We start from the raw sequence: 23,233 nt of genomic DNA, 5'->3' as shown, positions 1-23,233 counted from the left end.
CGCTCCTCCACATGCAGCTGCTGGGTGACCTTGGGCCAGTCACACTTCTCTGAAGTCTCTCAGCCCCACTCACCTCACAGAGTGTTTGCTGTGGGGGAGGAAGGGAAAGGAGAATGTTAGCTGCTTTGAGACTCCTTAAGGGGAGTGAAAGGCGGGATATCAAATCCAAACTCTTCTTATCCCTGGTACAGGTAAAGGTAAAAAGTAAAGGGCCTCTGGATGATTAAGTCCAGTCAAAGGTGACTATGGGGTTGCGGTGCTCATCTCGCTTTCAGGCCAAGGGAGTCGGTGTTTGTCCACAGACAGCTTTCTGGGTCATGAGCCAGCATGACGAAACCACTTCTGGCGCAGTGGAACACCATGATGGAAACCAGAGCACAACACATGGAAACGCCATTTACCTTCCTGCCGCAGCGGTACCTATTTATCAACTCGCACTGGCGTGCTTTCAAACTGCTAGGTTGGCAGGAGCTGGGATAGAGTGACAGGAGCTCACCCCATTGCGGGGATTCGAACTGCCGACCTTCTAATCGGCAAGCCCAAGAGGCTCAGGGGTTTAGACCACAGGCCCCCCCGCCCTCGGTATACTTTTTTTTTTAGCTGCAGCAAGCAACCCTTGAACATCTGTATTGCAGTTGTGAAGCAGGGGAAATTTAGGGCTTTTCAATCAGTCAATCTCTTTGTTACAATCAGTGACCAGAAAGAAACTTTGGTGCAGATATTTAAAATAACACCTGACAAAACAAAATAGAAACCCATAGCAATAAAATTACTAATAGCTGGATCATACTATAAAACGCCAGGCATGAAAAGCAAAATTATATGTTTGTGAAAATTAATCCCTGCATACTGCAGCACAATATTTAGCCACCCTGGAAGAGATGGGTGTGTTCTGATCTGAAAGGAGTGGGAAAAAGCATTAAATCTATCCAATCATCCTGGGAATTTCTGCAAACAGGGTTCAATAAAAATCTTACGTGTATTGCAATAAAAAGAGCAAGACCTAAGAACAGGAGTTATTGAAGCTATCCAGTTTTTGTAGTTTTTCTACATCCACAATCCTCATTATAATACCCCCCCCCCTTTCAAGAGGACTATGGATCTGTGCATAACTCTCCAGCCCCTCCCCTCAGGATGGTGGGCAAAGGGGAGACAGGAGGAGGCAAAAAGGGACACATGAAATAGGTGCTAATGGCAACCTAATCTCACATAATCCCTGAGCACCTGCCAAAAGTCTGTGCCAACTCCCTGCCTTTGAAAAGCAAAGCCAGCATGAAAATTGGGAGGAAGGAATGCAGAGAGCCTGCAGGAAGGAGACCCGGTGGCCTTTTTCAGATTCACAAAGGAAAAGGATTGAAGTCACTTCATACCCACTCTAAACCTTTTGATCTAAGAACCCCAACAAATGTGGGGAGGGAAAGATCTGAAGGTATCAGACATGGAAATAAGCCATTATTCGGGTGTCATGTTTAACCCAGACATTACCTTTCACAAACTCCTGGAGAGGAAAAAGAGACTTGGAAGGTCTCATAGTTGCCCATGCTCTAGTTAAGGAGTGTCTCCACCCCCATCCTTCAGCCCGGACACTGAGGTCCAGCTCCGAGGGCCTTCTGGCGGTTCCCTCACTGCGAGATGTGAAGTTACAGGGAACCAGGCAGAGGGACTTCTCAGTAGTGGTGCCTGCCCTGTGGAACGCCCTCCCACCAGATGTCAAGGAAATAAACAGCTATCCGACTTTAAGAAGACCTCTGAAGGCAGCCCTGTTTACGGAAGTTTTTAATGTTTGATTTTTTATTGTATTTTTAATATTCTGTTGGGAGCTACCCAGAGTGGCTGGGGAAACACAGCCAGATGGGTGGGGTATAAATAAATTATTAATTATCATCATCAAATTGAGGCTGGGCTATTGCAATGCTACCAACTTGGGACTGCCTTCAAAAACTGCACTTGGTATAAAGTAATTGCTGGGATACTGATAAGAAGCAAGATGGTTAGAGCACATTAAACCAACCCCACAATTACACTGGTTCCCACTTTGTTTCCAGTTTAAGAAGTGGCTAACAACCTTTAAGACCTAGGACCAGGTTATTTGAATAAGCACTTGTGTGCAAATGAATGTTAAGATTGGCAACGGAGGCCTTTTCCTTCGGGCCCATTGTCAAGGAGGGTGAGAGTGGCAAGGACCAGAGATGGCTCCTTTTTGGTGACACCGTAGCTGCAGAAGTCTCTTACTGGGGAGAGAACACAAGCTCAGTCCGAAACCCCTCCTACTTCAGAAGACATTTTGAAACTGATTTAATTGGATTGTTTTCATTTGCTTTAACTGCTTTACTGTTCATATAGTTTCTTTTCAGGTAAACTGCTTTGCTAACTCTTTCGAAAGCATGATCCAAATAACTAAAAATGAAATTTTAAATGGATGGAATGCATACGTCACCCTAGAATACCCTAGAATGGTAACAGACCCAGAAGCTACCTAAATGCAGCTGCCTTCACTAAGGTGGAATCTTCTTTCCAAAGACAGGACTCCCAATCTATGAGCTCATTTTGTCCAGTTCAGTCATGTTCAGAAACCTTGAGGAATGCCTATGATGTAGAGCAGGCATAGGCAAACTCGGCCCGCCAGATGTTTTGGGACTACAACTCCGATCATCCATCATCATCCCTGGAACTGTTAGCTAGGGATGATGGGAGTTGTAGTCCCAAAACATCTGGAGGGCCAAGTTTGCCTATGCCTGATGTAGAGAGAGTCTCTGACAGCACAATTCTAACCACATCTGCTCAGTAATAAGTCCTATTGCACGCTGTAGCGCTTACTCTCAGGTAAGTGGGTTTAGGTAGGGCTGCCATACATCTGGGGTTTTTCCAGACATATCCGGGATTCATCGGTCGAAAATAGTGTCCAGGTGGAATTTTTGAAAATCATTAAAAATGCCATACATGGGTATGGCAACCCATTTCAGAATTTGGCGAACTTCCTTAAAATTTTGTGTCCGGATTTTCACTTTTTGAAATATGTCAACCTTAAAGGTAAAGGTAAATGTACCCCTGCCCATACGGGCCAGTCTTGACAGACTCTGGGGTTGTGCGCCCATCTCACTCAAGAGGCCAGGGGCCAGCGCTGTCCGGAGACACTTCTGGGTCACGTGGCCAGCGTGACATCGCTGCTCTGGCGAGCCAGAGCCGCACACGGAAACGCCGTTTACCTTCCCGCTGGTAAGCGGTCCCTATTTATCTACTTGCACCCGGAGGTGCTTTCGAACTGCTAAGTTGGCAGGCGCTGGGACCAAGTAGCGGGAACGCACCCCGCCACAGGGATTCGAACAGCCGACCTTTCGATCGGCAAGCCCTAGGCGCTGAGGCTTTTTTAACCCACAGCGCAAAGGTAAAGGGACCCCTGGCCATTAGGTCCAGTCGCGGACGACTCTGGGGTTGCGGCGCTCATCTCACTTTATTAGCCGAGGAAGCCAGCGTACAGCTTCTGGGTCATATGGCCAGCATGAGTAAGCCACTTCTGGCGAACCAGAGCAGTGCACAGAAACACCATTTACCTTTCCGCCGGAGTGGTACCTATTTATCTACTTGTATTGACGTGCTTTTGAACTGTTAGGTTGGCAGGAGCAGGGACCGAGCAACGGAAGCTCACCCCGTCGCTGGGATTTGAACTGCCGACCTTCTGATCGGCAAGCCCTAAGCTCTGTGGTTTAACCCACAGCGTCACCCGTGTCCCTTATGGCAACCTTACTTTAGGATTAAGATTTGCCACCTCATGCAACAGAGATTTAACTGGGGAAGAAGAGGGCGAAGATGTGAAGAAGGCCCAGAACTGTTAATGCATGTCTGCGCACGCACACACAAGTTCCTTTTCTGGGACTTGCAACTGAACATGGCAGAGGGGGCCCAGCCAGGAGCAAATATTTGCCTGGAACTCATCTCGGTTTTAACTGCAAGATTGCAATTACCAGGCATTTGGTTCCTTGGTTCCTTGCATGCTGTCTCCCTCTCTCTTTCTCTTTCATTCTCTGCCTTTTACCCAAACTCCAGGGATCTTATCTTCTTTCTCAGCCTACCCATGATTTTGCATTTTATAGATAGGGAGGACAGGGAGATTAATTAATTAGTTAACATTTGTAAATCACTTGGAAGATGGAAAGAGCAAGATAAGTGCTGAACATTATTACTGTAGTGGCTGATGTTAATGTTACATTTCCTTTAATTCTGGCTCCTTTTTCTGCCTGCTGCCAAAGGTGTTCTGTGCGCTCTGGGGATACTTTCACTGCAGCTTTCCTTTCCTCATCCTGGCCTGATTTTAGCTTGCAACTATATGACTTGATTACCACCCATGAATTTTACCTGCACCTCTTTGTCCCACTGTCCTGTGGTTGTTGGCATCTGTCTCGAGAGACGATGGAGTGTGCCTCCAGGGATGAAGTCAAACTGTTGTGTTGTTGTTGTTGGTTAGTCGTTTAGTCGTGTCTGACTCTTCGTGACCCCATGGACCAGAGCACGCCAGGCCCTCCTGTCTTCCACTGCCTCCCACAGTTTGGTCAAACTCATGTTAGTAGCTTCGAGAACACTGTCCAACCATCTCGTCCTCTGTTGTCCCCTTCTCCTTGTGCCCTCCATCTTTCCCAACATCAGGGTCTTTTCCAGGGAGTCTTCTCTTCTCATGAGGTGGCCAAAGTCTTGGAGCCTCGGCTTTAGGATCTGTCCTTCCAGTGAGCACTCAAGGCTGATTTCCTTCAGAATAGATAGGTTTGATCTTCTTGCAATCCATGGGACTCTCAAGAGTCTCCTCCAGTACCATAATTCAAAAGCATCGATTCTTCGGCGATCAGCCTTCTTTATGGTCCAGCTCTCACTTCCATACATCACTACTGGGAAAACCATAGCTTTAACTATACGGACCTTTGTCAGCAAGGTGATGTCTCTGCTTTTTAAGATGCTATCTAGGTTTGTCATTGCTTTCCTCCCAAGAAGCAGGCGTCTTTTAATTTTGTGGCTGCTGTCACCATCTGCAGTGATCATGGAGCCCAAGAAAGTAAAATCTTTCACTGCCTCCATTTCTTCCCCTTCTGTTTGCCAGGAGGTGATGGGCCCAGTGGCCATGATCTTCGTTTTTTTGATGTTGAGCTTCAGACCATATTTTGCACTGTCCTCTTTCACCCTCATTAAAAGGTTCTTTAATTCCTCCTCACTTTCTGCCATCAAGGTTGTGTCATCTGCATATCTGAGGTTGTTGATATTTCTTCCGGCAATCTTAATTCCGGCTTGGGATTCATCCAGCCCAGCCTTTCGCATGATGAATTCTGCATATAAGTTAAATAAGCAGGGAGACAATATGCAGCCTTGCCATACTGCTTTCCCAATTTTGAACCAATCAGTTGTTCCATATCCAGTTCTAACTGTAGCTTCTTGTCCCACATAGAGATTTCTCAGGACATAGATGAAGTGATCAGGCACTGAAGTGACCTCTCTGGGGTGCAAGCCTGGGCAGTGTGGATGGAGTTCCTGGGCTGCCCAGATGACAAGACCCCCTTCTCGGACTCACTGCTGGGCTCCAAATGGAAAGTAGAGCAATATGCTTGGCACCAGCTTGGCTGCAGGAATTGTCAGAAGGAGGCGTACAAGGAGTCATCCATTCATCTTAGGAACTCCACTCTAGATTTGTGTAGGGTTTACTGCTTACTCTTTTCCTGAAGATATCCCACAAGGTAGTGGAGGTTTAGGATCAGGGTTTTCATTATTCTAAATAGGCTCCCTTCCCAGGTTGATGAGCCCCATCTGCCCCTCACTTCTACAACATGTGTAGAAACTGTTGAGATGCGTCCAAGGAAACGGGGGCAATTTGCAGGCCCCCAGCTGGCTCCAGCCCACCAGCCAGTACCAGGGCCATCTCCAGTCCTTGTCACAGCATGAAACAGTGACTCGCAGCTTCAGAACTCTTCAGAAGCTGGAGCACGCTCTAATCAGCAGAGTAAATAACTCTTTGCAACAGAAGAGCAGATGGAGGCATATGTAAAACATGTTTACAAGCAGTTTATTCAGGACAAAGGAAAAACATGACTTCTCCCTTTCATGTCCAAGCAAGCAGCGTAAGCAAAAGCTATACACAAAACGGAAGTTCCCAGCAAACTGTACTGGACTGTAAACAGGCATGTGACACACAGCAATCATGCCTGCTCCTTGTAAGGTGGAACGGAATATCCTAACAGAAACTGCCTTCTTGACTGCTCGACCCTTTCTTGGTCTCATCCGCTCAATCCACTAGAGCCTGTCTTCACATGCAGGGGAGATCCCTAACTCACTGAGGGTTTGAGACCCAACAGCTACCTTCACCTGGTTCAGCCAGCCAGTCAAAGCCATTTCCCAGGGTGTGGTCGCTGTTGCATGCTGACAGCTTCTAGGAGCCACAGGTGAGAGCTGAGTGCAGGGTGGGGACCAAAGGTGGACAAACTACCCCAAAAGGAGCACGATGTGTCCCCCACAAGAGATACTACCTCTCCCCTAACACCCCATACATCCCTCCACTGTAGGGTTGCCATACGTCTGGAATTTCCTGGACATATCCAGAATACCATATTCGCCAGCAGTGTCTGGGTGGAAATTGCCCAAATGTCCAGGAAAATCAGGACATATGGCAACCCATGTTGGCAGTGTTGATTTTGCTCAACAACCTTTCTGCCCGAATTTTCACTGTTTGAAATATGGCAACCCTACTCCACCTTCCAGGCCTCAGAGTTTTGTTGGCGTTTACTAACACCTTTCTAGACCACCTCAATTAAAACAACAACAACAGCGCTCAGGAGAAATGCATAATTATTCATTAACATCATTCTGAAAGTCCCCAGTTGGGAGATATTCCCATGCAAATTGTACGAAGAACAACCAGCAAATCCAAACCCAGCTGTGATTCATGTGTAGCAAAAGCTCTCCTGAGCACAGGCGTCATGCTTTGCAAATCGGGAAAGGGAAAGAAAGAGAACAACACGGCTGACTATTTTGCATGATTTAGGTTGCAAACTCCACAGAGGAGTATTTGTTCCTATTTATTAGCTATGGGGATGGAGGAAAGGAGCCAATCAGGGCACAGCACCAACACCACCTTTGGCTTTTAGACATCTTGCTCAGCCTCCCCCCCCCCCCCCCGCTCTGTGGCTTTGGACATTTCAGCAGGCATTGCCCTCAGTTGCTTTCTAAATTTCTGCACTCTAAATCCACCATCCCCTAAACGTCCTATCTTCACTTTCCTTTATGCCACCATTTTTTTTGGTCACAGGTTTTTCCTGTTTAGATCAGAGCTGAGCAGCGAGTTGAATCAGCAGCTCATAACTGCGGGGAACTACTCAAGCCATAGTCACAATGTGTGTCTTTAGTTGTGTGAATTGGCCTACATGCTGTGCAGATTCCCCTTCCCCTCCCCAGGGAGCCCTGATGCTCTGGAAGACATCTGGCAAGGGGATGAGGAACCAAGGAAACAGCCTTGTATGAAGCTAGGCCATTGGTCACTGTAGTTTAGTATTTACACAAACCGTTGTTGTTCCTGGTGCTACTTGGAAAGGCAGAGACCTTTGTTCATGGAACATGTGCTCTGAATTGGGGCTCTGGCCTTCTCCCCTTATTGTGACAGAGCCTCTGGAGAATGATTAAAACCATGTAAAATTATCTGAATTAACTCACATAATAATTCCCATAAGGTTTTGGGAGTGGGTGTGCTCCCTAATATTATTGATGGCTGGCAGACGTGTATGGGCTTCATACTCTGAGGCTCAATTCTAGCTTTACTAGGCGGTCTTAGGTATTAAATCCCCCCCCCCCGATATGCAACATGAGGATAAGAATATTTGCCCCCGTTACAAGGCATGAGAGCATGCATGTGCAGAGCTTTGAACCTGCAAAAACTTGTTCGGATGTGGGACAAATTCTCTTGAAAGGTAAAAGGTAAAGGTAAACACTCAGGTGAAAACACTCAGGTAGCACTGTGGGGTGAAACTTTCCTCTTCCTTCCTCCCTTGTGAGGGTCTTTTTTTGGAGGGGGGAGCTCTGCATCATCATCACATGCCTCCTGGATCTTGCTGCAATGAGAGAGACACACTTACTCCAAGGAAGAACATTAGGAACCATTATGCAAGCACTGTGAAATTCCAGTCTGTCTCTGCAGGGGATGGGAAAAGCAGCTGCAGGAGGTGAATTAAGGTGTGAAGGGAGGGGGAGGGAGAACCAGCCCATAAGGTTGAAAAAATGGCATTTCCCCCTTAAAATGACCTCCTTCAGATGCTGAAAGAAGAAGAACAAGGAGACAATTACAGAGATGGAATTGGAGTAACTTTGACTGATGTCTGTCAACGCCTGGATTAGGCTTCTCAAAAGTGAATTTTATGGCATATTTTAGGCTTCTCAAACCACAGAAGTGATTTATGTCTTGCAGCAAACGTTCAGATTTCAGATTTCTGCAGGAAAAGCGAGGAGGACCCGTGCACATTCAGCAGGAGGCTCAGAATGTTCCTTGCAGGCTGAAATCTCCCTGCTGGGTGAGGTCAAGCGACATTTCGGCAACATCCAGACCATACATTTAAAGCGCTACAATTCCACTTTGAGCAGTCATGACTCTCCCCCCCCCCCGCACCCCGAGAATTCTGGGAGTTGTAGTTAAGGGAGCTGAGAGTTGTGAGCAGGAGATCCCTCCACCTCCTCCAAAAAGCTACAATTCCCAGAGTTCACCAGGAGGAAGGATTGTTTGTTAAAACTGCTCTAGGAACTGTAGCTCTGGGAGAGGAATGGGGGTCTCCTCCCAATTCTCAGCACTACAAACAAACTGTGGCTCCCAGGCAGTGGTGTAGCGTGGGGGTGCAGGGGGGCCCGGCCGCACCGGGCGCAACATCTGGGGGTTAGGGTTAGGGGGCGCAAATCCATGGGTTAGGGGGCGCAAATTACTTGCCTTGCCCCGGGTGCTGACAACCCACGCTACGCCACTGCTCCCAGGATTCTCTATGGGAAACCATGACTGTTTAAAATGGTCTCATAGTGCTTTAAATGTATGGTGTGAATGTGGATACTATTTTCTACCATGAACATGCACTGCTGAAGCCCCTAAGCAGACAATGACTGTGCTGCCCCTGCTTCTTTCTCACCCTTACCCTGCCCTCCCCATACATAGTTGTTCCATCTAGAAGATGGAAACCATTGTGGGATCAGTGTGAGGAGATTTCACCCCTCCCATATCCAAGAATCTCCTGAGGTCTCTGCTGACTCTCCAGAGAGGAGGAGGCGTGTCCTGCTATCTACTTATTCTGCCCAGCACCACATCTGTGTGTGAGAGAGAGAGTCAGTCAGTGTGTCGGAGAGAGAGTGAGTGCTAGAGATCGTGTTTAGAGATAAGGTTGCTGCTAAGAGCAGCTGCAGGCACTCAGAGTAGCATTGATGTATGCTCAGAATATTTAGCTCTGTATATAGTTTTGTATCATAGTTGTAGCTATAGAATAAAAGGAAGATATTCTACAGAGCTGCTCTCCGAGTGGTTTATACTCTGCAAGACTCTGCAAAACGCTGCTGCGCAACGACTGTATTATTGAGACAGTGAATCCGGTGCTCTCAGCTCCAAGCTGTGAGTCCACAGCACTGTGACCTGTTCCTGTGAGAAAGGTGGTCTCTGGCAGTGCTACCCAGCTCGCCTAGCCCAGTCGGGGCTGTAGTGCATGAGTCCAGTTGGTACACTGGCTCAAGGGTGATGCTGACACAGTGTAAGGCTCATTGGCCTTGCTGGTCATCAGCAGAGGCATGTAAACCCTCCAGCGTTTTACACATGGAAACATGGGCAGTCAAGTTCATTCATTTCATTTCATTTTTACGTGACTTTTTTCTTCCAAGCATCTCAGGGTGGTTCTCCCCCCCCCCATTCCATCCTCACAACAACCCTGCAAGGTAGGTTAGGCTAAAAGAAGGTAGCTGGCCCAAGGTCACCCAGTGAGCTTCATGGCCCAGTGGAAATTCAAACCCTGCTCTCCCATGTGATTTGCTTTTAGTTATTTAAAAACTGTTTATTGGCTGTCTGATGGGGAAATAGTTCCATACTCTAACCCCGTGGTTCCCAACGTGGGGCACACGCCCCACAGGGGAGCAATTTGATGTTTAAGGGGGGGCAATTTGAGAACGAGTTATTAACAGTGAATGGTCTTTTAGGCTTCCTCCACATGAAAAGGAATTCACTTTTTGAATAATAATAATTATATGTCATGGGGGGCACCAGGAGTTTATACTACTACTACTACTACTACTAATAATAATAATAATAATAATAATTTTTTATTTATATCCCGCCCTCCCCAGCCGAAGCCAAGCTTAGGGCAGCTAACAACAATAAAATAATACAACATTCTAAAATCATTTCATTATAAAATTAATTCAAATCAAATTGATGGCAACCATGGGGCTAGAGTTCTGTGAAGATTGCCAAAGGAGGGAGTCAGGCTGTGCCCTGGCCAAAGGCCTGGTGGAACAGCTCTGTCTTGCTGGCCCTGCGGAAAGATGTCAAGTCCCGCAGGGCCCTAGTCTCTTGTGACAAGAGCGTTCCACCAGATCGGAGCCACAGCTGAAAAAGCCCTGGCTCTGGTTGAGGCCAGCCTAACCTCTCTGTGGCCTGGGACCTCCAAGATGTTTTTGTTTGAAGACCGTAAGTTCCTCTGTGGGACATACCAGGAGAGGCGGTCCTGTAGGTACAAGGGTCCCAGGCCATATAGGGCTTTGAAGGTTAAAACCAGCACCTTAAACCTGATCCTGTACTCCACCGGGAGCCAGTGCAGCTGGTATAACACCGGGTGAATGTGATCTTGCAGCGAGGACCCTGTAAGGAGTCTCGCTGTGGCATTCTGCACCCGCTGGAGTTTCTGGGTCAGTCTCAAGGGCAGCCCCACGTAGAGCGAGTTACAATAATCCAGTCTGGAGGATTTTAGAGATGCTTAGGTGGGGCATGGCCAAAAAAAGGTTGGGAACCACTGCTCTAACCATTACACCACACTGCCATTATGGTTCACCCATCCCTGCTCTCACATGCAGGGTCACTCCCTCTGCCATTGCACATTTCTGAAGGTTCTTTCATGCCTCCAATGTGCCACATTCAGTTATCCTGAGATAGCTGGTCCTCCACCAGCTTCCAAAACCACCTTAAGAATTTTTAATAGAAAGTTTAATCTCAACAATAATCTCGTCTTACTTGTCATAGAACAGCTGCAGCTGAAAATACAGCCAGGAACACATATATCTCAAAAGGCAGTTAGGGGAAGATTGAAAGGAAGCCATTTCAGTGACATATGCCAGCCTATCTCAACCCAGGGCTTTGCAACTGTTTGGAACTGCACTTCCCACTGGGTCTGACGCTTTTAATGTTTTATTGTATTTTTACATATGTTGAAAGCCACCCAGAGTGGCTGAGGTAACCCAGTCAGATGGGTGGGATTATTGAATTATTATTGAATAGGACATCCCTATTTTCTTGAGCTTGTTTGGAGGTTCTAGCAGGGGAGCACAGCTATAGTATACCCTTGACCGAAGAATGGTACACTCCTTCTATCTGGGATGGTCGTCCTCTTCCACCGAGCGCGCAGCTTCGGGAGGGATGCACATGGAGCGGTGAGGGAGGAAGGGGACACCCGTCTAGCCAGCCAGATCAGCCGAATCAACCCTGGTGATCAATGGGGTGACAGATGTCACAGCCAGATCGCCCTCACATCCTGGACATCCCTATTTTCATTGGAGAAATGTTGGAGGGTATGGGACTCATAGATGGAAGCACTAGAGGCTAATTCACTTTTAGCTACTTAAAAATGGTTGGGTAGCTCTCTGTAGCACAACGTCCACCTCAGCAAACCATCTAAAGCAACAATGGCTGCTGGGTCGACCACAAAATAGGCTAGTGAACCAATCCAAAATTGCTCAGAGAAGAAGTTGAGAGAGTGCCACATGCACATCATCATGTCTGAGCTCAGAACCAGCAGTACAATACGTTCAGAACTGAGGAAAGTTTTGGACCTTTCAGGGCTCAGCGGATGAAATGCCACCTTTTTGCTGCTCAGATTGTCTGCCCTACTTGCTCAGACGCTTTTATGTGCGAGAGTTGGCAGCCTGCTCCTGTTTAACATTTCACAGGTCTCTGGTTGTCTTTCACCACAACCCCCTCAGCAGCATTCAGAGCCTGCGTGTGCATGACAGTGGTAGACTGCAAGAACAGGGTCAACAACATGCAGCTCAATAGGAGCGACAGACGACCAGCCCGTTTCTCTTGTCAGACATTCCCCAGCAAGCTGAAGACTAGCATTTAATAAGGCACATTGAAAGCAGGCCGTATTATCCATACCACAAAGGATTGCATTATGTACTTAACATTTTAATAGCTGCCAATAAGATGTCTTCTCATTTTGCATCCTTATCCCAGAGATTTTATAATCTAAAATTCAGCACCAGGGTACCAAAGGGAAAGAAGATGGGGAGAGGATTTGTTGTTGTTATTTAGTCGTTTAGTCGTGTCCGATTCTTTGTGACCCCCTGGACCAGAGCACACCAGGCACTCCTGTCTTCCACTGCCTCCCGCAGTTTGGTCAAACTCATGCTGGTAGCTTCGAGAACACTGTCCAACCACCTCGTCCTCTGTCATCCCCTTCTCCTTGTGCCCTCCATCTTCCCACCATCAGGGTCTTTTCCAGGGAGTCTTCTCTTCTCATGAGGTGGCCAAAGTATTGGGGAGAGGATAGTAAGAGAGAAATTCATCACGTGTACAGGAGCTGCTGTGGTTGGTGTTGTCGTAAGAGGGGCAGGGTCAGTGAGGGGAATAAAGGAAAATGACCCTACCAATATCAAAAGTATAGAATTCTGCCTTTAAAAACTGCCTTGGAGAATGCATCAATTGAGAATGTATCATTTTTGCAGTCTCACGTATCATTTTGATCTGAATGTATCCTTTCTGTGCCTTTTTCATTGACTTAAAGAATGTATCTGAATGTATCCTTACTGAAATGTAATTTTCCATGAATGTATCTTTACTGAAATGTATTTTTCTTCAATATACTGTTCTATGCTATACTGTTCTGAATGTATCCAAGTGTATTTTTGAAGAACGTTCCTTAAATGTAACAATCACTTGTTTCAGTGTGAAAAGTGACCCAGCTACCAATCAGCAAATCCTGGCTTCAAATCTCACATCTGCCCTGAGCTCACTAGGTTGCCCTTAAGCAAACCATCTGCAGCCTGGGAAATAATATTGACCCACCTTACAGAGCAGCTGTAAGGATGCAAACACAACGAAGCACCTAAAGCACTAATTACGCCAAGAGATTTGCATGCAAAATATTACATGCTTAAGCATCATTTCTGGGACGCAGGTGGCGCTGTGGGTTAAAGCCTCAGCGCCTAGGACTTGCCGATTGAAAGGTCGGCGGTTCGAATCCCTGCGGCGGGGTGCGCTCCCGCTGCTCGGTCCCAGCGCCTGCCAACCTAGCAGTTCGAAAGCACCTCCGGGTGCAAGTAGATAAATAGGGACCGCTTACCAGCGGGAAGGTAAACGGCGTTTCCGTGTGCGGCTCTGGCTCGCCAGAGCAGCGATGTCACGCTGGCCACGTGACCCGGAAGTGTCTCCGGACAGCGCTGGCCCCTGGCCTCTTAAGTGAGATGGGCGCACAACCCCAGAGTCTGTCAAGACTGGCCCGTACGGGCAGGGGTACCTTTACCTTTACCTTTAAGCATCATTTCCAGACAGGGACGAGGCCTAAGGAGTTGTACCGCAAGCTTCACAGAAAGACACAAATTTTGTGTGAAGTCAGAGTGTAATCCTGTTCAATAGCTCTGGGACTACTTTGAACATTAACTTGGTCCCTAATAAAAATTCTGTTGTAAGCTTTTGTTTCTTTTTAATTCTTATTAATGGTATAATACACACACACTTTATGACTGTTGCAGCCATTTCTTATAGGTCAACAGGGCTACCCACAATTTTCATGAGACAGAAGTACCACTGTTGGAGAGAGACACACACATAACAGCCACCCATCACCAATGCATGCCCACCCCCAAATCCTTCTGGCTCTTATTTTCTTCTGCCCAGAGCAAGTTTCCCCAACTGGATGTCGCTAAACAAGCTGTAGCTTAGGGCTCCACTCTCTTGGGGGCCCCCAAAAAATATACTTCTTAATTGTATTTCACTACAGTAGTACCTTGGGTTAAGTACTTAATTCATTCCGGAGGTCTGTTCTTAACCTGAAACTGTTCTTAACCTGAAGCACCACTTTAGCTAATGGGGCCTCCTGCTGCTGCCGTGCCACCAGAGCATGATTTCTGTTCTCATGCTGAAGCAAAGTTCTTAACCTGAAGCACAATTTCTGGGTTAGCAGAGTCTGTAACCTGAAGCGTATGTAACCTGAGGTACTACTGTATTAATATACTTCTTAATTGTATTTCAGTTCAACAATTACTTTGATAAAATACATATTTTGTTACGTGCAAATGGCTTTAGATACCTGTTAGGTCCGTAAATTACCATATAGCATATATTCAACACAAAAAAATCAACAATTTGTTGTTGACAAAGGACAGCTGGACATATAAAGGGCCCCATTACCTTCAGTAGCTTAGGACCTCATCAAACCTAAATCCAGCCCTGATGATGCCTCCCACACTCAAGCACTTTTAAGACCACAGGTGCTGGCTGGGGCAGATAGGAATAGTGCAAAACACCTGGGAGCACCAGGTGGGGGGAGATTGTACCAGCAGCTTCAGCTGGATAGAAGCAAAACAGTTTCATTAACTACAAACCCCAAAATTGTTAACCCTTCCAAATCAGTGGCAAAGTTTTTAGCATGAACCCCTTGTTTTGCACAGCTCCCGAAACTGAGAATTGATACATCATAGTTAACACCCAGAAATCCAACATTGTCTGATTCACTCCAAACCGGTGCCAAAGTTTTGCAGTCCTTTTGTAGGGTTTTGAGGTGTGTGTTTGTGTGTGTGTAGAAGAGAGGGAATTCATCGTGCGAAAAGGTGCAGAATTCATCATGCGAAAGGCTGGGCTGGATGTATCCCTAGCCAGAATTAAGATCGCCGGAAGAAATATCAACAACCTCAGATATGCAGATGACACAACCTTGATGGCAGAAAGTGAGGAGGAATTAAAGAACCTTTTAATGAGGGTGAAAGAGGTGAACGCAAAATATGGTCTGAAGCTCAATATCAAAAAAAGAAGATCGTGGCCACTGGGCCCATCACCTCCTGGCAAACAGAAGGGGAAGAAATGGAGGCAGTGAGAGATTTTACTTTCTTGGGCTCCATGATCACTGCAGATGGTGACAGCAGCCACGAAATTAAAAGACGCCTACTTCTTGGGAGAAAAGCAATGACAAACCTAGACAGCATCTTAAAAAGTAGAGACATCACCTTGCCAACAAAGGTCCGTATAGTTAAAGCTATGGTTTTCCCAGTAGTGCTGTATGGAAGTGAAAGCTGGACCATAAAGAAAGCTGATCACCGAAGAATCGATGCTTTTGAATTATGGTGCTGGAGGAGACTCTTGAGAGTCCCATGGACTGCAAGAAGATCAAACCGACCCATTCTGAAGGAAATTAGCCCGGAGTGCTCACTGGAAGGACAGATCCTGAAGCTGAGGCTCCAATACTTTGGCCTCCTCATGAGAAGACAAGACTCCCTGGAAAAGATGGAGGGCACAAGGAGAAGGGGACGGCAGAGGACGAGATGGTTGGACAGTGTTCTCGAAGCTACTAACATGAGTTTGACCAAACTGTGGGAGGCAGTGGAAGACAGGAGTGCCTGGCGTGCTCTGGTCCAGGGGGTCACGAAGAGGCAGACACGACTAAACAACAGCAACAAGAAGAGAGGGAGGGGCTGGAGCATCTGCTAAGGAAGGCGGCCTTTCCACCGACCAGAGGAGGAGCTGCTGACACCTTGGAAGGAGGAGGCGTGAATCCCTTTTACTTAGAGCGGGGCAGCCGAGGAATGAAAAGGGCGCATCGAGCCAATTGAAAACAAAACGAAAAAGCCAACCTTGCTCTTGCTTCGCGCAGAAGACAGGGCCATGGAGCTGGCCGCGGGCCAGGCAGAGTCAAAGGGTCTGGGCAAAAGCGGAGGGTCTGCAAGGAAATCGAAGCATCCCAACAGCCTCTACCGAAAGGTAAGGAAACAGAGATGCTTCATCTCCTTCCGCCGGTTGCAAGCGCAGCATCTAGCAGAGCAAAGTCCCGTTTTGCCCTGAAACGTGCGCCAAAGAGGTAGCATTCAACCAGGGCTGCACCTGAGCCCCGGATTGACTGCAGGTGAACTTCTAGGACTTTTCACTCAGGGAGATGTGATGGCAGCTGCCGCTGAGCACCTGTGCTGTGTTGCGTTTCTCCTCCAAGATGCTGCACCTAATTCTCCTCCCCATTTTTATCCTTCATGCGTGAGTGGGGGACTAGAGACCCTGTTTCCCAGGTTTTAGACCCACGATCTTTTTTTTTTTAATAATAATTTTTATTGATTTTAACATACAATGTACCGCAAAATTTATCACTTATACAATCTTTTTAGACTTCCATCAGCACCTCTGATGATCCACCGTTTTAACCACTTTTTATGCATTTCTTAACTTTATATTGCCTTTACATCTCTTAACAAATCATCCTTCCCCTTCTCCATTTTTGCAATACTTCCAATAATACTCCTCACAAAACTTCTTGCAAACCTACAAACGTCGTCTGATCTTCACAAATACTTTTCAAATAGTCCGTAAATGTACTCCAGTCTTCTGTGAATTTCTGGTCCCGCCTGTTTCGAATCCTTCCTGTTAGTTTATCTACTTCTGCATAGTCCATTAACTTCATCCTCCATTCTTCAATCGTCGGTAATTCTTCTTGCTTCCATTTTTGGGCCAATAATATTCTTGCTGCTGTTATTGCATATAAAAAGAGCTTATATTCCTTTCTATTTATATCACTCCCAACAATGCCCAATAAGAATGCTTCTGGTTTCTTTATAAATGTGTATTGCAACATTTTTTTCCATCTCATTATATATCATCTCCCAGAAGCATTTCACCTTTTTACATTCCCACCACATGTGATAAAATGTTCCCTCTTTTTCTTTACATTTCCAACATTTATTGCTGACTTTATGCATTTTGGCTAACTTAACAGGTGTAATATACCATCTATACATCATTTTCACCACATTTTCTTTTAGGGCATTGCATGCAGTAAATTTTAAAACTTCTTTCCATAATTTTACCCAATCACTCAGCTGTATATTATACCCAAAATCTTTGGCCCAGTGAATCATAACCGACAACCTCCTCGTCCTTCAAATACCATTCAAGCAGCAATTTATAAATTTTAGACAAAATTTTTAAATCATTACTTAATATCTCTAATTCAAACTTTGAACCACTTTCATCAAATCCTTTTTCCTTAGAGTCCTGTTTAAACAGGTTTTAGACCAACGATCTAACCACTACACCACACTGCCTCTCTCTGCAGAGTCCTTTTTCCTCACCTGTGAGCCACCACGGCCATCTTGCACCAACTGTGGGGCTGAACACTGCCAGGAAAGCCAATGCCAAGCACGTACCTTTGCAGAAATTAATGATCGATATGAAAATAGCTTCTCTGTTGTTGCCATCAGTCTTGCAGACTCCCCTCCTCCACAAACCTTTTAACATTGCTACTGAGAAATTATTAGCTTTGTTGGTGTGCTTGGTGGATAATCTGGAGTGGTGAGGGACAGATGGCAGATTATTTTGGGATCCAGGGAAGGAAGGGTCTTATCCAAGCCATTCAACAGGCTTTCCACGCAATATGGGAGGTGGGGGACAGATCCATTGAATTTCAGGGGATTTGTTTCTGAGTAAACAGGCTTGGAATTGTGTTCTGAAGACACACTGCACAATTAAGTCTATGTGCTGGTAATGGCATCAGTTCAGAGCACTTGCAGGTGTGTGTTTCCCACGGCTCCAAAATTTAAAATTATACAGTAAAGACAACCAGCTGTGGCACAGAGTGGATACAAATCCCTTTCAGCTTTGCAAGGCAGGCAAGGTGAATCAGAATTTCCTCTCTGGGTGGTTCAGCAATGCAGGTTGTTGAAAGGAAGAAAGCAAGAGGAAACTAGGTTGTTGAACCGTTGTGTGAAAGGACTGTGAACTCATTTTTATTTTTTTATTTCCCCCCAATAATATTTATTAAGTTTCATACAAAAACAGAACATACTATAAAACCAATTAAAAAAAGAAATAAAACAAAAAATAACAAAAAATATAACCACAAACACATAATAAAAATTAATTAATTAATTAAACTTCCAACCTTATAAACATATTTCTTGACTTCCTCTAATCTCTTCCAACTGAATTTCCTTGTAACTAAATGTAGCAGTTTTCCAATATCATTATTCAAAAAACAATATTCCAATTATAATCAAATTTCTTAACTTTTCTTAACATTCTATATCTCATTTATTTAATTAAATTCTAATTTAAACCTAGGCCTATTTAGTACTTTCAAGTAACTTCTAGTCTTTAAGATTACAATATTTATTCTTTAAATTTCTTCCAATCTTCTTGATGTTCCTCTTCTTTCTGGTCGCAGATTCTCCCAGTGAGTTCAGCTAGCTCCATAAAGTCCATCATCTTCATCTGCCATTCTTCCACAGTTGGTAATTCTTGTGTTCTCCACTTTTTGGCTATTGAAATCCGAGCAGCAGTTGTGGCATACCTTTTTAATACCAAAAATAAATTATTGGGCAGATCATATGCTCAGGGTACATTTACCCAGCAGGTCAACACAACAGCTTTATATTACCATGGGTCTCCTGGCTCACCCCATCCCACCCTGCCCTGTGAGCAGTGCTATTTTTCTAGATGACAGGTTGAGAGGAGTTCCCTACCAGAACAGACTTTGCTCGTGTGCTCAAGACATCGATTCCATAAAACATATTTTGTTGCACTGTGCAAAATATGAGCAAGCCAGGGCTGAACTGATATTAACCTTGCTGGTACCTTTCTCGGGAAAATCAGAGGCTCACTATGTTGGGTTCCTATTGGAAGACCGGACAAATGCTAGAACATTAGCAGTGGCTAAGTTTTTATCGGTGGTTGCAAGAACCAATGATCCCTATATTCTTAACGAAATGCTTGTTTAACCTGGAGGTAGGCTGTATGAATTGTGTATTGCTTTGTAAAGATTTGTTGGGTCTCTGGACCGTAATGAAGGTTTATGATGATGATTTTTCCAGAAAAAGAGGTGCCAGAGCTCACCATGAACGCCTCTCTTGTTCTCTTAAAATGACAGTGGCACCCACTTGAGAGGTGCCGGAACTGAATTCTGGCAAGTTCAGCTGGAAAAAAGCCCTGGTTCTGAGGAGTAACTTCTCCTCACACTTTGGCCTCGGATAAAGGGAATTCTCGGCAAGAGTATTATTAGCCCAGAAGTGGAAGCAAGAAGAAATTCCGACGAAAGAAGAAGGGCAGATGAAATTAATGTACTATGCAAAATTGGACAAAATGACAGGAAGGATTTGAAACCTGCGGGACCAGAGATTTACAGAAGATTGGAAGAAGTATATGAATTATTTGAAGAGCAACTGTAATCAACAAATTACGCTAGTAGGACTACAAGAAGTTTTGTAAGGAGAAATATACAAAGTGTTACAAAGTATAAAAAGATAGAGAAATTGGTTATGAGTTTGAAATGTAATAGGGAAGATAAGAAATGCGTACTGAGAGATTAGATTGGAAAATTTTCAGACAGGATTGATGGAAGTCAAAAATTTGAATAAGATGTAAAAGTATGTTTAATTACTGTTGAAAATGGTATGTTAAAAAGGCTTATAAAAATTATATATATATATATATGTGTGTGTGTGTGTGTGTGTGTGTGTGTGTGTGTGTGTGTATGGGGATAGGGACATGGGTGGTGCTGTGGGTAAAACCTCAGCGCCTAGGACTTGCCGATCATATGGTCGGCGGTTCGAATCCCCGCGGCGGGGTGCGCTCCCGTCGTTCGGTCCCAGCGCCTGCCAACCTAGCAGTTCGAAAGCACCCCCGGGTGCAAGTAGATAAATAGGGACCGCTTACCAGCGGGAAGGTAAACGGCGTTCCGTGTGCTGCACTGGTGCTGGCTCGCCAGAGCAGCTTCGTCACGCTGGCCACGTGACCCGGAAGTGTCTGCGGACAGCGCTGGCTCCCGGCCTCTAGAGTGAGATGAGCGCACAACCCTAGAGTCTGGCAAGACTGGCCCGTACGGGCAGGGGTACCTTACCTTTACCTATATAAGGATAGATGAAATTCTCCACAATTTCACTTTGGGGTAGGTGGGGGTTGAATCCTGACAAGACAGAAGTACTGTTTCTGAGGGACAAGGGGCGGGCAGATGTGGGGGACATAGGTGTGGGTAGGCTCAGGAGGTCATGGTCTCCATTCTCAGTTAAGGGATTCTCTCAAGTTGTTAATCCAACACATAGCGCAGGGCATACCCTAGATTTGTTGCCTTACAGTTCTGATAAGTTTCGTTTTTCTTCCCACTCGCTTCTGCCAGTCCATCAAGCCACTGATTGAGAAACGCCGCAGGGCCCGCATTAATGCAAGCCTGGAGCAGCTGCGGATGCTCCTTCAACAGCTCCCTGATCAAGAGGTAAACGGAGAGTTCAGTCTTTTCAGAAACAACCAACCCATGTGGCTAAAAGTTAACTCGGTTTCTTAGATTTGAGAGGCGTTGGTATTTGCAAGAGCAACACCCTCCCCCCTGCACAATCCAAAAGTTTAGCCGCAACCGTCTGTGGCAACAAAAGTGTTTTTAATAGGTGATCCCTTGCAAGAATTTATTATCAATCTCCTGTACCGTTGGAGTACAGGGTCAGGTTTAAGGTGCTGGTTTTGACCTTTAAAGCCCTATGTGGCCTAAGACCCACGTACCTACAGGACCGCCTCTCCTGGCATGCCCCGCAGAGGACCTTAAGGTCCACAAATGACAACATTTTTGGAGGTCCCAAGTCGCAAGGTGGTTAGATTGGTCTCAACTAGGGCCAGGGCCTTTTCAGTGCTGGCCCCGACTTGGTGGAATGCTCTGTCACAAGAGACTAGGGTCCTGCGGGACTTGACATCTTTCTGCAGGGCCTGCAAGACAGAGCTGTTCTGCCTGGCCTTTGGTTTGACCCTTATGTTTCCCTCCCCTTATGGTTTTGACTTTTAAAATGAGGCTGCATTTTAAATTGCATTTTAACCTGCATTTTAAATTGTTGTTATTTTTTTCTTATTATGTTTTTACTGAAATCTTATTGGTGTTCGTTGCCCTGAGCCCAGCTCTGGCCAGGGAGGGCGGGGTATAAATAAAATGTATTATCATTATTACTACTAGTTAGACAAACTAGTGTAAACTAGAAACATAGAAAGTACACAGGCCATAACCTCCAGGAAAGGGCAGGGCTGTGTGGGTGTTTGAAAGGGTGTGGGCTACCTCTGAAATCTTCAGAAGACAAGAAGATAGCCGAGTAATAATTTCTTATTATGTTTTTACTGAAATCTTATTGGTGTTCGTTGCCCTGAGCCCAGCTCTGGCCAGGGAGGGCGGGGTATAAATAAAATGTATTATCATTATTACTACTAGTTAGACAAACTAGTGTAAACTAGAAACATAGAAAGTACACAGGCCATAACCTCCAGGAAAGGGCAGGGCTGTGTGGGTGTTTGAAAGGGTGTGGGCTACCTCTGAAATCTTCAGAAGACAAGAAGATAGCCGAGTAATAATCAGTTATGCAAGAGCCAAGCAGCCAGCATAACTCCTTGCTTCCTCTCCTAAACTTACTAAATGTTGCAAATAATAAAGATTATGTGAAGTTGCAGCATTTGGACATATCTTTCCCCTGCTTTTTAAATGGAAAGCTGCGCTGCACAGCTAGGGCTTAACCGATCCATTTCTGTGCCAAGAACAGGGAACCAATGCAGTGCAGTAAGTTCTGTGTGCAATGAATTCACTTTTGAACCCTTTCCAAAGCTCAAGGTAAAGTAAAGGTAAAGGGACCCCTGACCATTAGGTCCAGTTGTGGCCGACTCTGGGGTTGCGGCACTCATCTCGCTTTACTGGCCGAGGGAGCCGGCGTACAGCTTCCGGGTCATGTGGCCAGCATGACTAAGCCGCTTCTGGCAAACCAGAGCAGCGCATGGAAACGCTGTTTACCTTCCCGCCAGAGCGGTACCTATTTATCTACTTGCACTTTGATGTGCTTTCGAACTGCTAAGTTGGCAGGAGCAGGGACTGAGAAACGGGAGCTCACCCCGTTGCGGGGATTCGAACCACCGACCTTCTGATCGGCAAGCCCTAGGCTCTGTGGTTTTTTAAAAAAGATGATGTGTTTTGGGCTGTTGTGTTTTATCCTCCACAGAACGCCAGAGCCTTATCACGTTTGGAGAAGGCAGAGATTCTGGAAACGACGGTGCAGCAGCTGCGCAGGCTGAAGAAGCAAGGTGAGAAGTATTTTTCCTGAGCCCTTCTTTCCACATGGCACAAGGCCAAGGAAGGCCATGTAAAAGATGCTGAGCGCCAGCACTCAGGCTGCTGCTTATTGTCTGGCAAGGAAGCTCCTGTTCCTAACTTTCCTCTCCTCTCCAGGTGCAGTTGCTGCTTCCATTCCGCAAGACAGTCAATATTTTGTTTCTGGTTACTGCCACTGCGTCAAAACCATCTGTACCTTCCTTAACTCAGCTGGCTCCTCTTCGGCACAGGAGATGAAATCTCAGATCCTACAACATTTGGAAAGGATTTCAGGGCCCAGGTCTACCATTACACCAGCCCTCAAGGCCTGGCAACCAGGCAAAGCAGACTCTCTCCCCTCCCACCGACCTTCCTTTCTATGGGCATCTCCTCTAATGCCTGCAGGGCCTCCTTTGGAGTCAGACTTCCACACTCTCACGGTTGGGTCTTGGTTGCAGTATTCAGCTTCTACGCTATTGCCCCAGCTACAGAAACCTTGGATTCAGCCAGCCTTGCTTGCGACAACCACCCACGTGTGGAGACCGTGGTGAAAGAAGATTCCACCTAAACATTAGGAAGAACTTCCTGACAGTAAGAGCTGTTCGACAGTGGAATTTGCTGCCCAGGAGTGTGGTGGAGTCTCCTTCTTTGGAGGTCTTTAAGCAGAGGGGCTTGACAACCAGATGTCAGGAGTGCTCTGATGGTGTTTCCTGCTTGGCAGGGGGTTGGACTCAATGGCCCTT

At 46.0% G+C, this 23,233-nt stretch overlaps 1 protein-coding gene and 1 long non-coding RNA gene across 2 annotated transcripts in view; both read left to right on the top strand.

Moving 5' to 3' along the window:
* The window catches only part of LOC307206918, a 249,753-nt gene that overhangs the window by 197,347 nt on the left and 29,173 nt on the right, over positions 1-23,233 (top strand). The gene's annotated exons all lie outside the window — the stretch shown is intronic.
* LOC307206890 (transcription factor HES-2-like) lies at positions 15,999-23,041 on the top strand (the record flags this gene model as incomplete). Its single annotated transcript, XM_079960365.1, has 4 exons — positions 15,999-16,165; positions 20,559-20,654; positions 22,402-22,483; positions 22,629-23,041. Exons 1-4 carry the CDS (start codon positions 16,070-16,072, stop codon positions 23,039-23,041), a joined length of 687 nt encoding a protein of 228 aa, XP_079816491.1. The 5' UTR covers positions 15,999-16,069.

This window comes from Podarcis cretensis (genome assembly GCF_951804945.1).
Source record: "Podarcis cretensis genome assembly, chromosome: 17".
Taxonomy (NCBI): Eukaryota; Metazoa; Chordata; class Lepidosauria; order Squamata; family Lacertidae; genus Podarcis; species Podarcis cretensis.
This window is presented reverse-complemented; position numbering and strand designations above follow the sequence as displayed.